Source organism: Narcine bancroftii, chromosome 9 (genome assembly GCF_036971445.1).
Source record: "Narcine bancroftii isolate sNarBan1 chromosome 9, sNarBan1.hap1, whole genome shotgun sequence".
Lineage (NCBI taxonomy): Eukaryota > Metazoa > Chordata > Chondrichthyes > Torpediniformes > Narcinidae > Narcine > Narcine bancroftii.
Genome location: NC_091477.1, coordinates 97,570,469 through 97,586,892, shown reverse-complemented (window position 1 = coordinate 97,586,892; position 16,424 = coordinate 97,570,469). Strand labels below are relative to the sequence as shown.

At 39.2% G+C, this 16,424-nt stretch overlaps 1 protein-coding gene and 1 long non-coding RNA gene across 2 annotated transcripts; one reads left to right on the top strand and one right to left on the bottom strand.

The window, feature by feature from the left end:
- Positions 1-1,452: 1,452 nt before the first annotated feature.
- On the bottom strand, positions 1,453-5,657 carry ptmaa (prothymosin alpha a). Its single transcript, XM_069897001.1, has 5 exons — positions 5,448-5,657; positions 3,123-3,188; positions 2,923-3,031; positions 2,323-2,387; positions 1,453-2,017 (listed from the first exon to the last, which is right to left on the bottom strand). Exons 1-5 carry the CDS (start codon positions 5,490-5,492, stop codon positions 1,976-1,978), a joined length of 327 nt encoding a protein of 108 aa, XP_069753102.1. The 5' UTR covers positions 5,493-5,657; the 3' UTR covers positions 1,453-1,975.
- A 490-nt stretch (positions 5,658-6,147) lies between these two features.
- On the top strand, positions 6,148-14,477 carry LOC138743037 (uncharacterized). The gene is made up of 3 exons (XR_011344612.1): positions 6,148-8,362; positions 10,692-11,222; positions 12,903-14,477. It is a non-coding gene; the product is annotated as an uncharacterized lncRNA (long non-coding RNA).
- Positions 14,478-16,424: the final 1,947 nt, after the last annotated feature.

Genomic DNA, 16,424 nt, shown 5'->3' with positions numbered 1-16,424 from the left:
GCAATTAGAAAGCATGTTACATTGAATCTTCCTCAAGTCTCTGGAGTGGGACTTGGAACTTTCGATCTTCCAACATAGGTATGGCACATACAAACAGGTAAGCATGAATTGAAAGTGTTCTTGTACATCCTTCTGCAGAAAGCCCAATCAAAATATTGTGTTTTTTTTTAATTTTAGAAAAGCCACTTTTCTGTTTTTAAACTCAAAGTTGCAGCCTGATTGGAATGGTCACAATTCTTAGTTCAAAGAAAACTCACGCTCTCAACTGCACTTCACATTAATTGTACTTTGCTAAGCTTAATTCTGACCTTTAAAATGTGCCCATTTTATAAAATGTGGACTTTTTGACTATTTTCTTTTTTTTTCCTTTTGTTGTAGAAGGTGGGTTCGAGGCACAGCAGTCAAACCAGATGACAGGTGCTAAATTTCCTCATAACTGGCATAGTTATTCCAATAAACCCCACCCCCCCAAAAAAAGTATGTGCTATTGAGTTAATTGGCTACAACACCAAATGTAGGAGGGTGGCAGAACTAAATGACTTTATGGGTATATAAGAGAACATGTAACTTGGAAATGGGAACAAAGAAAGCAAGTAGAGGTCTTTTACCAGAGTCCATCATAAGTAGAATAAATATCAAAAATATACAGAAAGAAAATCCTTTAAAATATCAAAAGATGACATGGAACATTCGATTGAATTCTCTTTGATTTATGCTAGAATTAGCTTGAAATTGAGAAACATGGTAAATATTTAGAAAATGTCAATTCTAGCAGGAAAAATAGCAAAATGGACAATAGTTGTATTCTTAAAAAGTGGCTATTCAATCCAATGGATAGTATTCATTTCTCAAATGGGAATATTACAAATATTTATGCTGCTTCTTAAAAAATGCTATACTAAAAAGATTGTGTCATGTGATCCTATTAATCTGATTTTCCATACTTAACTGGACATCATTTTTCCTCCACCTATTGTTGTGTGAATCACCTAAATGCAACACTTTGAAAAAAATGAATTACAAATAAAAGATCTTTGACAAACTACAAATATTTCCAAAAGGGTAATGTATTCTTACAAGAACATAAATTTAGATGCTTCAGTATTCAGTAACACGGAATAGATATGTGACTTACCGCCTTAAAATAGTTCTCCAAATGTAGAGAAACAGTATCAAATTATATTGTACACAAATCTTAACACTTTGAAAATAGTCAAACATGTGTTTTCAATTCATGTCTACCATCACTTTATTTCAGCATTAGTGGCTGTATTTACTTAACATTTCATCTCAGAATAACTCCCGATTTCAACAACTGAGATGACTGCCATTGGTTACAGTGCTCCCATGGACGCTAAGAGTTCATTGGCTTTTATTTCACTAGTGTGAGGGGAGTATTTTAAAGTGTTATACAAATTAAAAAATCTCAAGGAGTCAATTCATCAGAAAAACTCAGCAAAATAAAATTCCGGTTTATTGGACAACAAACTGTTTCACACATACAACAGGCCACAATGGACAGTATTTCAGACAAAAAAAAACCTTGATCTTTGGCCTTTCCACCTCATACAAACCAACTACTTATCGTACAGCTAAAGTACATACACAGTTATTGGAATGATCAAATTAATTTTGTTTTTATTTTTTTTTTACATGTTACCTTTATGATAATGTGGCTAAGACATGGTCAAACCACCAGTAAAGTCTGTTTTACAGAAGAACTTCAAAGCCCTGTTTGGTCACCAGAGGTCAATGTTTAAATTGGCTGACCTCTAACCATATGTACAAAAATATAAAATGTAAATAAAAATACAAACAAATTCTCCTTTAGGATTTTAAGAAAGAAGTAGGGCAATGAAGTCTTAGTAATTTTATTTTAAAAATTCTGGTGTCGACTTGCACTGGTGTACACTCTACTTAGTGATGATGACCAAGTTTTTCCAACAGAAAAAAAGAGGGAAAATATGGAAGTAGTTTATTCATCATCTGTTTTCTGCTTCTTCTTTGCAACATCATCCTATTGGAGTTGAAAAACATTGAATAATGATTGTTACCTTGATTCACATTACATTTTAATTTCAAGTGACTTTTTTTTGCTTTAGCCATTACTTAAACAGACTAACTGAAAATAAAGTTCATTCATCTTGCTACTCGTTCCACTATTTGCCAATTTTTATTCTGTAAATACACCAGGTTTTTATAGATATCCAAGGTATATTATTTTGGCCTCTAATAAAAAAAACCTGAAAAGTTAGAAGATGAGATAAACCACTACCATTTCAATAATTGTACATGGTCATAAACGGGCATGTAACTACCTACCTCTTCATCTTCAACCACTCGTTTCTTTGCAGCTCCCTCACATTCCTCTTCATCACCTTCCTCGTCTAGGAGAAAGAATCCAGGATTTCAACAATACAAACACACACCAGACAGTTGCAAAGGTGTCTTCCCTCGATGATCATTGCAGTCACGCTACCAGATCTTTCCAAATGTAACTAACACCGCTCAAACAAAGCACAGCTGTATGCCATAAGGATAACATTTCTCATTTCTAAAGAGAAAACAAGTGACAGTAAACAGAAATAGCTTAAACCATAGGACCTACACCAAATGGAGAATTTGGAGACCCGTGCCATTCCCAAAATGGCCAGTAGTGTCACTGTAAAAGAGCAACAAAAACTGAGTACATGCACTGGGAGGGACACTTGAAATGCTGCAATTGTCTTGTTATGTCATGATTTCATAAAATGTGGTAGAAGAGGCTTTAACAAAAAAAAACTGAAGTATTCTCCAAAGCATCCCAACCATTTTAACCCATGACCTCCAGACAGTCAACTGGTTATTTTTATTTGGGGGGGGGGGGTGAATTTTGGGTTTATATTCCAACTTCTAGTCATCTGCAAAGCAGCCAAAAGTTACCTTCTTCATCCTCCTCCTCCTCATCATCTTCACCAACATCTTCACTCTCTTCGTCTTCTACCTCATCTGCGTTCTCTTCGACTTCTTGTTCTCCATTTTCTTCATTCTCCTACACGAAATTAGAGGTGTTTAAATGAAACAATCCAGGCCGGTTCCACCCCGCAGAAACCCCACCGTGACGAGTTATAGCAGCAACTCACCGCATTCCCGTTGGGCGCGTCGCCTTTGCCATTCTCAGGCTCCACTTCTGCAGTTTTCTTCAGCTCCTTTACAGAGGCACAAAAAGATAGGAAACCCCCAATTCAACTTCAACCATGCCAACCTGGTTCCCCAGACATGACCCCGACCCGGCTTTCGTCACGAGTGTGTTGCAACTCAAGTATGCGCGTGCCCGCGACCAGAGAGAAGGGGGGGAAACCTCCAGCCAATCGCGAATTATTTTCAAACATCCCCCACCAATGGGCTCAAGGACGCCACCTTCCCGGCCAGCAGGCGCTGATTGGCTGCCCCGGCGGGGCGGCGCCGCCCACCGCCCTGGTGCTGCGAGACGTCAGCGCCGGCTGGGAGACCGCGGGGCACTCTGGGAGTGGTAGTTCGGCCGCGTGGCGCTGCCTCATTGTCGGAGAGCCCCACGCGGACGACAACCTCTCCGGCGTGCACCACCTCCACGCGTAAGTCGCCAGAAATAGCACACATCCACCTTTCTCTCCAAAGCTGCTTCTCCGCCATCACAAACAGCTTCACCCCAGAGGTCTCGATCGCGACTCGCTCAAGCGCAACAGATCCGCAAATGGTCTTGCTCTCCATGCGCGCCCAGTGATTGCAAGATGTAGTTTACATCAATCAGACATCAACGCGTTAATAGGTAAATTGCAACGTTCATGTGAACAAAGAAGTGGTTGGTTACTCCATCCAATAAAAATCCACTGGAAAATAGATTTCATGCAGATTTAACTCCATAACGGTAACTTCGAAAATCTATTCGCCCGATACTTCTTACTGGGACTTTGAAGTAGGTCATCGCCTTTCACTGCATTGCTCCATCTCCTAATACATCAATGTGTTATTTTTTAAATAATTTCCCAATCCTTTGAGAGCCGTCATTATCCCCAAGGCCATCTTCTTCAGGATCCTGCCGCCCCTTTCTCTCCGATCCCCCATTTAAATAAAAGGTCAGATAATTTATACAAGATCCCCATGTATCGGTAATCAAGATTAATCACCTTTTAGAAACTGGTTGATCAGTTACAGATGACCGATGTAACCAGTTTCAGCAGGCGGAAGTAAAGCTCCGGCTTCCACCACTGTTTTCATCAAAGTTCAATCAAAAATAATTTTCAAAAGTACTTCGAAGCGCTGAACTCATTATTGTCATTCAATCCTTTCCGCAAACCGGCAGAAAAGTATTTTTTTTTGTGGAAAGGCGAGATGACATTTTAAATTTCCTACTTTAAAAAAAATCTACAAGCAACTTTCGCGAATCAACCACCTTAGAATAACCCAGATGTGAGATCGTCAGCAGGAGGGACCTGAACCCGATCGATGTATTTGTTCTGCACATCACCAAAAAAAGTAAGAGAAATGTTAAAAAGTCAACAAATCTCAATCTGATGTTACGTAAAGCGTTATTTGAAGTAAGCGAGCCAGATAAAGAAGTGAGTTTTAAAGCAACCTTGCCCCTTTTCTCCTCCAACCAATCCTGCCCCCGTGTTTTGTTGCCATACATGAATGCTGGTGGATGAGCTCCTAACGAAGTCATAAGTCGCGATAGCGGCGCCGTCCCTACACTCCACCATGCACAACTCCAAGGGTGCTGCTTTTACAATCCTTCCAACGGAGGACTGGCTGTCCGTAGAGAGAGAGAGATGGGGGTGGATGAAATAAGGTAATTTAACCAGAAATCTGTCCACAAACTCGGGGAACGCGCCTCGCTGCTCATTGTGATGTCGCCACAATAAAAATTTCACTGCATCCAAACAGATACAGCGCAGCAAACAGCCAGCGGTCCGAAAAAGAACCCCCCCCCCATATAAAAAATAAATGCAAAAGGGACGATCGTCTTTTGTCGCCGGATTCGCAGAGTGATCCCCTTCTCCACTCGGTTGAACAATAAAGCCAGTCCCCAATGCTCCGTCCCCAGCAGCTCGGGACACTTGCCTTGCACCGCTTTTAAGGTCGCCGCTGACCCCCCCCCCCCGGCTCCTTCCCCATCCCGGGACAAAACGCGCAACTTTCTGTCCCTACAGCATCCCGCCCTTCCAGGGGAAAAAAAACACGGAGCTCTCACGGGTTGATACAGTCCGGCGGACCAAACGTCAACTTTCCCCCAAGTCGGAAGACTTCAAAAGCTTCATATATATACATATAAAAAGGAAAGTCTCCCACTCCAGTTTGGGGGTGGAGGGGGAGAGATCTCGGATGCATCCCGATCCAAACCCAAAGAACCCTTTCAGCAAGCGACTTTGCAACAGAAGGCGGACTCGATGGGCTTTTGCGGAGACCCAAAACACGAGCAACGCCGTTACCTTCGGGGACCGCTCGACCGCTTTTTCTACTTTCCTTTCTGACATGACGCCGGCGAGGAAGGTGCGCTGACAAGTTAAAAGAGAAAGTTACGAAGCAGAGGGGTGTAGCTGTGGGCACGGACGGACCCCGCGCTGCTGCCTCCGCCGCCGCCGCCCGCCAGGCACACAATGCAAATATGGCTCGCGCACAGAATGAAGGGCTCCCTGCCGCGGCTCGCGCATTTACACGGCCATCGCGTCACGGATCCCGGTTTAAAGTCACGTGGCCGCCGCCCTGCCCCGCCATTGGACCAAGCGGCCGTAAGCCGGGCGGTCGTGGTTGGTTCATTTTTCAGCTCGAAGGCAATTCTCGCTCATGAAGCCGTTGCCCGTGAACGCAATGACTTCGGTCGGCAATAAAAAAAAATTAAATCACAGCGGATGGGGTGGTGGGGGCGGGGCGCGGACATGCGGCCAATTTGAAAGCTTCTTTGTTTGGATACGCAAAGACGGTCCCGATCCTCCACGCCTCCAATTGGGTGTCGGCACATCGTGATTGGCTGATTGGTCGCCGTAGGCGGAGTGGGGGGGGGGTAGTTATTGGAGCTCCGCCTTCTCCTGTTGATTGGTGTGATTCTGCCTGGATGGAACGCCCGCGTGACGTCACTGGCTTGTGATTGGTGCTCGTGGCTGCCCATCCGCCTGAGTCCCGAGCGCTGGTGGTGGTTCGCAACACACGGATGGTCTTGTGGGTCTGTGAGGGATTGCTGACTCGCTCCCCGTCGGCAAGGATCAAATGAAATCAGGCTGCTGAGACGAGTTTGCCATTCAGCACCTCTTCGGTCTTAGTCTTTGTGAGCATGTGCAAGCCCCTCAAGAAATGCCTTCAAAGAGCGTCTTCCCGTTAATCCCTTTTCAGTGTGAAAGACCCTTCACGTTTGCGGATCGGACCCCGTTTTGAACCAGGGGTGCGCCCCGAAACGTTTTGTTCCCATTGCTCCAACTCGACCTGCTGGGTTCATCCAGCAGACTGGAGTTTGTTTGCTCCGGCGATCTCCTGTCAGACTCGACAACTGTGGAGTCTGGATGTTTTTGTCTTATTGATGTGGGTCCCTGGTGGTACAAGCATTTATTGTTAATCCTTAATGGTCTTTGAAGAGATGTTGATTGGCTCACTCCGCTAAAAGGGTATCATGATCTATCGTCAGGGCATTAGAGGATTTTGATCCAGTGATTTCAAAAGGATAACGTTTGTATTTCATCGTTTTGATGTTTATGTGCAGAGCCACATGTAAATGTAGTCCTTACTGCTGGGGAGATGATGAGCTGAAAGGATTGTGAATGCATTATTCAGGGATCGCTGGAGTCGGGAATGGTTCCAGGGGATTGGAACATTGCAAATGTCGTTCCATTCTTAGGAAGGGAGAGAGAGTCCAAATACAGGAAATTATGGATGGGTTAGCCTAACTTCAGTGGTTGGCAAGATTCACGAGTCCATTGATAAGGACGAAATTTGGGAGGACTTCAAAGCACAAGATAAAATAGGCCAAAGTCAGCATGATCCCCCTCAGAGGAGATCTGTGGGAGTTCTTTGAGGCTGCTGAACAATGAGAGGAGCTCATGATATTACAGGAAATGTATGAGCATGGATAGAGGATTGGCAGATAGCAAAGAAGGAATAATGGGAGCCTTTTCGGGCTCGCTGCCAGTGACTTCTCATGTTTCACAGGGGCTGGTGTTCAGTCCACAACTTTTATGCTGTCTATAAATTATTTAGATTATTGTGGTGGCTTTGTGTCCATGTGTGTGGATGATATGAGGATAGTTGGAGGTGCTGAGGAAGTAAGGAGTCTGCAAATGAACTTAAATAGGTTGGGAGAATGAGGAAATTACAGCATAGGGAAGTGATTGGTCATGCACTTTGGGTAAAGGAACTAACAAGTAGACTATTTTTTAAATGGGGAGAGAATTTGGAAAGTAGAGGTCCAAAGGGACTAGTGTAGATTCACTAATGGTTAACTTGCAGGTTAAGTTAGTAGTCAGGAAGCCAAATGCAATGTTAATATTTATTTTGAGATGACTAGAATAGAAAACCAAAGTTGTCATGCTCAGGCTTTAGAAGGTGTTGGCCAGGCCAGATTTAGGGTATTGTGAGCAGTTTTGGACCCATATCTGAGGAATGATGTGCTGGCATGGAAGAAGGCCATTAATGAGAATGATTCGCAAATGAAAGGGTTAACGTGAGGAGCATTTGATGTCTCTGGGCCTGTACTCACTGGAGTTTAGAAGGATGAGGGAGGGGATCTCATCGACACATTCCGAATATTAAAAGATAGAATGGACATAGAGATGTTTCCATTGGTGGGAGAATCTAAGACCAGAGGTCACAGCCTTAAAATAAAAGGATATCCCTTCAGAACTGGGATGAGAAGTTTCTTCAGTCAGCAGAAGTAAATCTGTGGAATTCGTGCAACAGACAGCTATGGAGGCCAAGTCATTGGGTTTTAAAAAAGCATGACTGCTGGAGTTGCTGTAACAGCAGTGGTGCCGATGGTGAGGACCGTGGAGAGTGGAGACGAAGTGCTGCTCCAAAGGCTTCAAATGCTCAGTCCTAATGCCGCGACTCTGTACAGGCTTTCAATGGCCTGTTAAATGAGCCCACAGTGTTTGTGAGTAAAATCCTGCAACCGTGAGGACTGCCCAAGATGTCAGTGCCTGTACTTGGCAGCGTCTACGAGGGGTTGAATATTTCAGGGGAGCAGTGGACCAGCGCAGGATACCAGAAATGGAGAAACACCCCCTTCCTCCCATTGAGAAGTAGAAGTAAAGGAGATGACCCTAGGACGATGACTACAGTTGCAGACTACCAAGGGGCTCAGCAGCGGAGCAGCTCACGGGAACCAGGTATTGGAGCCGAGATTCAAGAGATGCTGAAGGTAAGAAGGGCTCCTGAAGGGGTCACTGCAGGCTTCCTGACCCTTTTGGAGGTTTTATCTGGAGTTTGGGTTGTCAATGAATCAAACAGGAGCCTATGTAGCTCCAGAGGCTGTGGGAGCACTGGAGGTGAATCCATGGACACTCAGAAACTCTGAAGGGGCTCACATGCTTTTTTCTCTCTTGTACTTTAAGGGGTGGCAGGTAATAATAATAGCGACTCTGTCTGCCTTACAGCAGGTTGAAGTTAAAGTACATCATATATGATAAATTTTTAAGGTATTATTAAATGACAAAAAAAGAAACAAACTCATATTTAAAGCAGAGGTTGTTAAGTTCATAATTAGTAGGGGCATTAAAGGTTATAGGGAGAAGGCAGGAGAATGGGACTGAAAGGACAAAAACATTGGAATGGTGGAGTAGACTCAATGGGCCAAATGGCCTAATTATGCTCTTAAATTTTATGGAATTTAATCTGGATTGTAGAGGTCATTAATTTCAGAGCTGCAGCCAAAGGTCCATTGGCAAGTTACCAAAATGCATTTTACCACCTTAAAATACTGAACATTAAGCCTGTGACATAATGGGCTGCTCTGACAAAGTTGGTGGTGTTGCATACAGCTATAAATTTGGACAGTAATCACACTTCTCATGGGTGTTTTAAATGTAGATTGCTTGGGAGAGTTGGGTCAGTTTTTGCCACAAACACCCAAACTTTGATCTATATTTGCATACACACCATGGTAACCTGTCCAGTTAAGGTGGCCCTCTTTTCCATCCTAGGATATTGATTAAGTGCATCAAACATTGATAAAGCAAATGATTATTGAAAAGATGTTGCTATATTGGTGGAGACAGCCTTTGCCTGCAACATGTTTGTGAATGTTAGTTGTCATTTTCCATCCAAGTTTGAAAGCTATAAATGTTCTATGAATATGGTCAAAGACTCCATCATTATCTGAGGAGATGTTATTGGAACAGTGCAATTGTCAGCACCTTGTCTTTTAATTGGGAAATAGTAAAAAAAAAGTAATTAAATGTGGAAAGAGGACTTCTAGTAGACCCCTAGAAGTAATTTATTTATTCAGAGAAAATTGGCCTCCAACAACAATCTTTACTTTTAATTGATCACGTGAGACTGTTCGACCTAATTCCCACTCTGCTAAGTATTACTATACCTATTTGGTATATTCTTGTCTTGGCAGAGGGAATTACGAATTACTTTAATTGTCTTTTGAATAGATCTGCCTGAAGGCGATTACCAATGTTGTACCTTTTGGTTTGCTCTCATCATTAAGGATAGGAATGTTCATGGTAATATCTCCCGTTAATTTTTCAAATGTCTGATGCCATTTATTTTCTGGATGTACCAACCAACAGAACTTCAATTTTAATCATTGTTGAGAGATAATCTATATCTCTCTGTAACATGCTGTATTTGCAAACACTTGGTCTTGTAAGAACAAAGAGAGGCTGGAGATTCTTGGCAGATCAGGCAGCATTCATGGATAGAAAGGATCAGTCACAAAACCCTTGATCGAGATGGGTTTAAGGTTCCAGCATCTGCAGTTTCTATATTTCTCACCTAGTCCTGAGCCTTCATCTAGTTTGCATTGTATTTTATAATGTGGCTCTTGACATGTCTTCTTGGATCTTGATGAAACTGTATTCTTCCCCTGCCTTGATGGCAATAATAAAATATATACAGTAAAAAGTCCAAAAATCTGGATACCAGAAATGTGAACTACCCGAGAATCTGGACTTCTCGAAAGCTCTCAGACTTTTTAAGGGACTTCCAGTTGTGGAATAGATGTCCTTATCACAGCTCCATACCTTCAGTATACTTTTTGCCCTGTTTACTTTTCTTAAAACTTTCAAAGTGGTATTGAATTGTATATTCTATATTTGAAATGGATACAAGAGCTGTAAAGATTGCTAAAAGTGAAAAAAAATGGAAAGAAACAAAAAACTCCGCCTATTCCACTGGTAAATCTGACTACTGAGGGTTCCTCTGATGTACTTGAACAAATTAAAGAATCTATTGATGCAGGATTTAAACGTCTAAATTATAGGCTTTTGGTGCTGGAAAATCGAATTGCACAGGTCTGTCTTTCTACAGAAGAACAAGGTGAGCATTTGACTTTAGCAGAATCTACTTTAAAGAAATTGAACAACCAAGTCCGCCACCTGAAAGAGAATAATGAGAGACTAACGATGAGATTTATTGATTTGGAAAGTTGAATTAGGCGACAGAACCTGTGATTGTAGGCTTGGCTGAAGATACTGAGACTGGTATGCTTATTAATTTTTTCTCTGATTTGTTTGCAACAGTGTTTGGAGATTAATTATTGCAGACACCACCAGAGCCTAAATCGGGGCATGTTCAGTGGTTATACACCCACATCTTATCAAACAAAGGAACTGCTGATTCATGAAGTTCATCGTAAAGATATCCTGTAGTACCAAGGCAAAAAAATTTAAAATCGTGGAAGATTACTCCTGAAGTTATGAAGCAGTGGACTGTCTACAGAGAAGTTATGTCAGAGTTATATCAGCATGGGTGGAAGCCTTCACTGCTGTTCCCAGCACGTCTCCATATCTCTCTTCCCAATAGAGCAAAAAATAGTTTAGTTTGGTGGAATAAGCTTGGGAGTTCATTTGTAACCTTCCCGCTCCAACTCCTGAATAACATTCTCTTTTTTATCTGTTGAATAGCTGCTTTGAACTGATGATTGAATTTTAATATGTTAAAGTTTCATTCATTTGTTTTTAAGCTTTACAGAGAAACCATTGCTATTGCGAGTTGATTTAATTTGGAGTGGTTGAAGAAAAAGAATTTGACACACTTCAATTGTATTTACAGTTAAGTTTACTCTATCAAAATGGGATAAAAATTATTTTATATATCTTGTAACATTTGTTAAAAATAACCACAAGAAGTCTTTAATTTTTTTTCAATGTTTACTGTATTTCGATTAAACATGGCTTTTTTTGGTTTATGAACAGCTGTGGAGGAATGCTATAATTTTGCTTTAGAGCAAGAACATTTAATCTATACTGGAAGATATTGGGCTTTTAGAATTAATTAGTCTTTCCATCAGCCTTAGGGAAGTGGCCAGGAGAGAAATGAGGTGGGATCATGGATGTTTTGCATTCCCATGGTGCTTTATTGTTTAGATCTTTCTGATTCCAGCTTATAGAGTTGTATTCTATGGTTTAATAAGGCCATATGCAGGCCGGAAGTCTTTGTGCACAAGTTCGACTTTGCACTTGCACATTGGAATTTCCAAAATTAATTTTAAAGTTTGTGTATACTTTCTATCATTGAGCGATCATGGCTAATCCTACTAAGCTCCTGAGTTGGAATGTGAAAGGCATAAATCTTACAGTAAAACAAAGGAAAATGGCTTCATATTTAAAACAACTTTAAGCTGCAGGAGACACATATATGTAGAATGACATTGCTGCCCTTTCCACGCCTGATATTATGGTGGAAAGGGCAGCAATATTATTCTGCTTTTTCAAGCTAAATCTAGAGGGGTAACAATCCTTGTTAATCCAAATATTTATTTTCAAATTCCTAATGTTGTTTCAGTTTCTAACAGTCATTTTTTTTAAATTGGTTCAGGGAAATTACGTGAAAAAAGGGTGACTTTCGCAAATGTTTATGCTCCCAATGTCGATAATCCGGGAGTTTTAAAAAACTTTTTTTACTTCCTTGCCAGATTTAAGTTTTAACTCACTTATTCTAGGCGGGGAATTTCCTAGATCATTCATCTTCTAACCTGGCTACATTAAACAAATTTGCCTTATTAATACATTCTTCTTTATTGGATTATAAGTGTTTTTATTTTTTAATATCCTACAGATAAGAGTATTTTCCCCAAGTTCATCACACTTTTTAAAATTGATAATCATTTAATTTCATTAACTAATTCTTGTGAATACCATAGTATTGTTACACTGTAATTGAATCTTCCCAATTTTCCTCAAAATACAAGACGCTGGTGTTTTAATTCAGTGTTATTATCAGATAAGGACTTTGTTAAATTTATGGAAGAACAGATTTTTCTTTTTTTTTATACTAATCTCTCTTCAGAGACTCTAGTTTAATTATATGGGATACCTTGAAGGCTTTTCTGAGGGGGCAAATAATTTTGTATACTGTTAATAGGAAGACTAATAAAGAAAGATCCGAGTTAATTAAACAGATCAACAATAGGCTCAAACTAAAAACTCAGATGTAAACAAAAAAATGGATTGAACTTAAAACTAAATTTGATCTTCTCTAAACATATCCAGCCACATGTCATCTTTTGAAATCTAAAGGTCAATTTTACATTCATGGTGATAAATCTGGTAAGTTTTTGGCAACCAATTGAGAGTATTTGGTGCTAAATGTCACATTATAAAGTTTGTAAGGATAATTGCATTATGACCAGATTATTTGGAGATAAACGATACATTTAAAAGATGATATTCCCAATGATACTCTGCCAAACATACAAATGATGGTGATTTATTGGAAAATTTCTTGAACAGATTGAATATTCCCCAAGATTTCTTCAGATATTCAAATTAGACTGGACAAATCTATTTTGCAAGAGGAAATAAAGGTCGCTAATTCCTTGTTACAATTGGTAAGACCCCTGGACCCCTTGGGTTCAGATTTGTTTAAACAGGATAAACTTACAGATTCATTTAATGATGCTTGTATATCTTTGGTTGCGAACAAAGGTAAAGACACAACCAAATATTCGCCCCTTAGACTGATCTCCTTATTGAATGTCAATACTAACATTTTGGCTAAAATTTTAGCCAATAGGATGGAAAACATTTTACCATCAGTTATTTCTGAAGATCAAACAGGGTTTATTAAAAACTGATATTCCTATTTTAATATACTTTGTTTAATGAATATTATGTATTTGCCTTCTGGGAAAACTCCTGGGTGTATTCTTTAATTGGATGCTGAAAAAGCTTTTGATTGTATAGAATGGTCATATCTGTTTACAACCCTTGAAAAATGTAATTTTGGTTCTGATTTTATTACATGGGTTAAATTATTGTATTCATCGCCATCCACCAGAATTCTTTCTAATTTACTATTATCTCAGCCTGTCAATTTGCAATGTGGCACTCTTCAAGGATGCCTGTTAAGCCCTATATTATTTGATCTGGTGATTGAACCATTGGCATTTGTATATCGTTAGTACCGGGACATCTTGGGAATATGGAGGAAAGGGATTGAACATAAGGTCTCTCTTTATGCAGAAAATCTCTTACTTTACATTTCAGATCTAGTCACCTCCCACCTCCATATAATGTCTTTGCTTTCACAATTTAGTCAATTTTCAGGATATAAATTGAATATGCTTAAAAGTGAACGTCTGCCATTGAATTTTTCTGTAGCAGTGTGTGATCGGTCTCCTTTTAAATTTGTTAAAAATCAATTTACCTATCTTGGTATTACAATTACAAAGAATTATAAACATATTTTAAAGATAATTATCTTGCTATAGGTGAAGCATTACCTGACCCAATGGTCACCTTTGTCTATAACTCTAGTTGACTGTATAAATTCCATTAAAATGAATATTTTGCCTACATCTTTTGCATTATGTTCCAATTTTTGTTCCTAAATTGTTTTTTGACTTACTTGACTCGGCCATATCATCTTGCATATGGAAGGGTAAGCATCCTCACCTTAATAAAGTTCTTCTACAGAAATCTAAGACAGATTGTGGAATGGCTCTACCTAACTTTAGATTTTGCTGTTGGACATTCAATATACAAAGTCTTGTGTTTTGGTCCTTCTTTCATAATCATTCTGATCGCCCATTATGGGTATCAATGGAGCTGAATTCCTCCTCCACCCCCCCCCCCCCCCCACAGATTTTTCTCATTTTGCACTTCTTGGCTTTTCATTTCCAACTAAGTTAATAGATAATTTAATTGTTAAATATTCTATGAGAATTTGGGCACAGTTTAGAAAACATTTTGCATTTCATAATTTTTCTCTCCCAAACCCTATCATATCCAATCACTTTTTTCAACCTTCTTTACATGATGCAATTTTTTAGAGATGGAATTCAAAGCTTTAAGGATCTGTTCATTGATTGATATTTTGCATCATTAGAGAAGTTTTCTATTAATTTTAATGCCCAAATCTCAATTTTTTTTAGATATTTGCAAGTCCAGCATTTTCTTGAATCACAATTATCTGATTTTCAAAGAGAGTCTGAATCAAATTTTGTAGATAAGTTTTTTTTGTTTTAGCTTAATGCCTTCTCGCAAAGGTTTCATATCTATTATGTACGATAAACTGTTATGTTTAAATCAGACCATTAGTTAAAATCAAAAATGTTTGGGAGCAAGATTTAAATTTGACTATATCGGATGTGGATTGGGACACAACGTGCTCGCCATTGTTTATTACAATTTTAAGTGCTAAATTAAGGCTAAATAGTCTTGCAATCCCTGATGTGACAGCTATAAGAGCAGAGAAGTGTCATTAGTTTATATGCTCTCGACTTGGCCTAGTCTGTAAAAATACTGGAAAGAGGTTTTCCGTACTTGGTCAAAAAAATTTATTATAGATTTAACACCTAACCCTTTGGTGGCCCTCTTCAGTACAATGAGAGGGAATGATTCTTCTTTGTCTCTGGTTTAAAGTCATGCTATTCCTTGTGCCTCTCTTTTGGCGAGACGTGCAATTTTGCTTAAATGGAAGGATGCTGCCCCATCTTGATGGTTGTGTAACATCATGTCTTGTTTGAATATGGAAAAGCTTCATTATTCAAATAATAATTCAGATATAAGATTACAGATGTTATGGGGGTCATTTATAATTTACTTCAATGTAATTAAATTGTCTGACTTGTCTCTTTTCCATGTTCTTTTTTTTCTACTTTTGTTTTTCTTTTAATGTTAATATATAGCATCTGGCAACGCGGTTAGGTAAGGGTTTTGAGTTTTTCTCCTTTACTATTTTCTTTTCTCTTTTTTTTGTGTTATTAGAATTTTTTTCCAAAAAAATGTCACTTAGAATCTGAATTATGGATATGATTTATAATTCATGCATGTTTTTGTCATATTGAATGCCTTATTACATTTGTGTAACTAGTCATATCATATTGTATTGCACATTTATTGTATAATTTCTTTATTAAAATCAATAAAAATATTTTTTTAAATAAAAAGAAATAAAATAAAACTTTTTAAATTTAGTGTGTGTGTGTGTGTGAGTGTGCATGCGCATAAGTGCCACAGATGCCGAGAAGTTGCTGAAATGAACAAATAAATATTTATTTGTTTATTGTACCTTGTATTTAAATGAAAAAATGTTTTGTTAATAAACTATCAAAATTGACGTGTTCACGTCTTCTTTATTCTCCTTAAATTTGAATTTTAAAAGTACTGCCCAAGAATCGGGTAAATCTAAAAATCCTGACCGACCAAATCCCTGAGCAGTCTGGATTTTAGGATGTACTGTAAAGCGCCAAAATGTGAACATGGTGGAGTAAAATGCTGCAGATGGTGGGGATCAGCACCTCATAAATGCCACATTATAAGCTGCTGGTTTTCTGTTGTACCTCAACTGTGTTTCATGCAGCATGAGAGAGTTTCCTCATTGTAACTTCCTCTTTTAGAAGGATTGTATAGTTAATTAAACCAGAACTATTATCGATAATCTACTTACATCTAGACATGCTACAGACACAGTGTGACAGTTTATGTTTTAGTACCCAGCCATTTTTGGTCCAGACTTGCACAAAATAACTCAATTCCAAAGTTACGCCAAGTGCTCGTTCAAGTCAGCATTTGACCAGGTATAACATCAAGGGGTCCAGCAACTTGATGGCAAGCAAGGGGAAAACTCACAGGCTTGCTCTAAATCCCAATAATTCCTGGCTCTAGTGCTTATTAACTTTCATTGGCTTCCCATTACGTCTGCCTTTTGAAACAATCATGATTCCAAATCCTTATTTATCTCCATAATTTTTTCCAGTCTTCCCAATATTTTCTATTCTCCAATATAGCCTCTTGAGCTTCCATAATTTT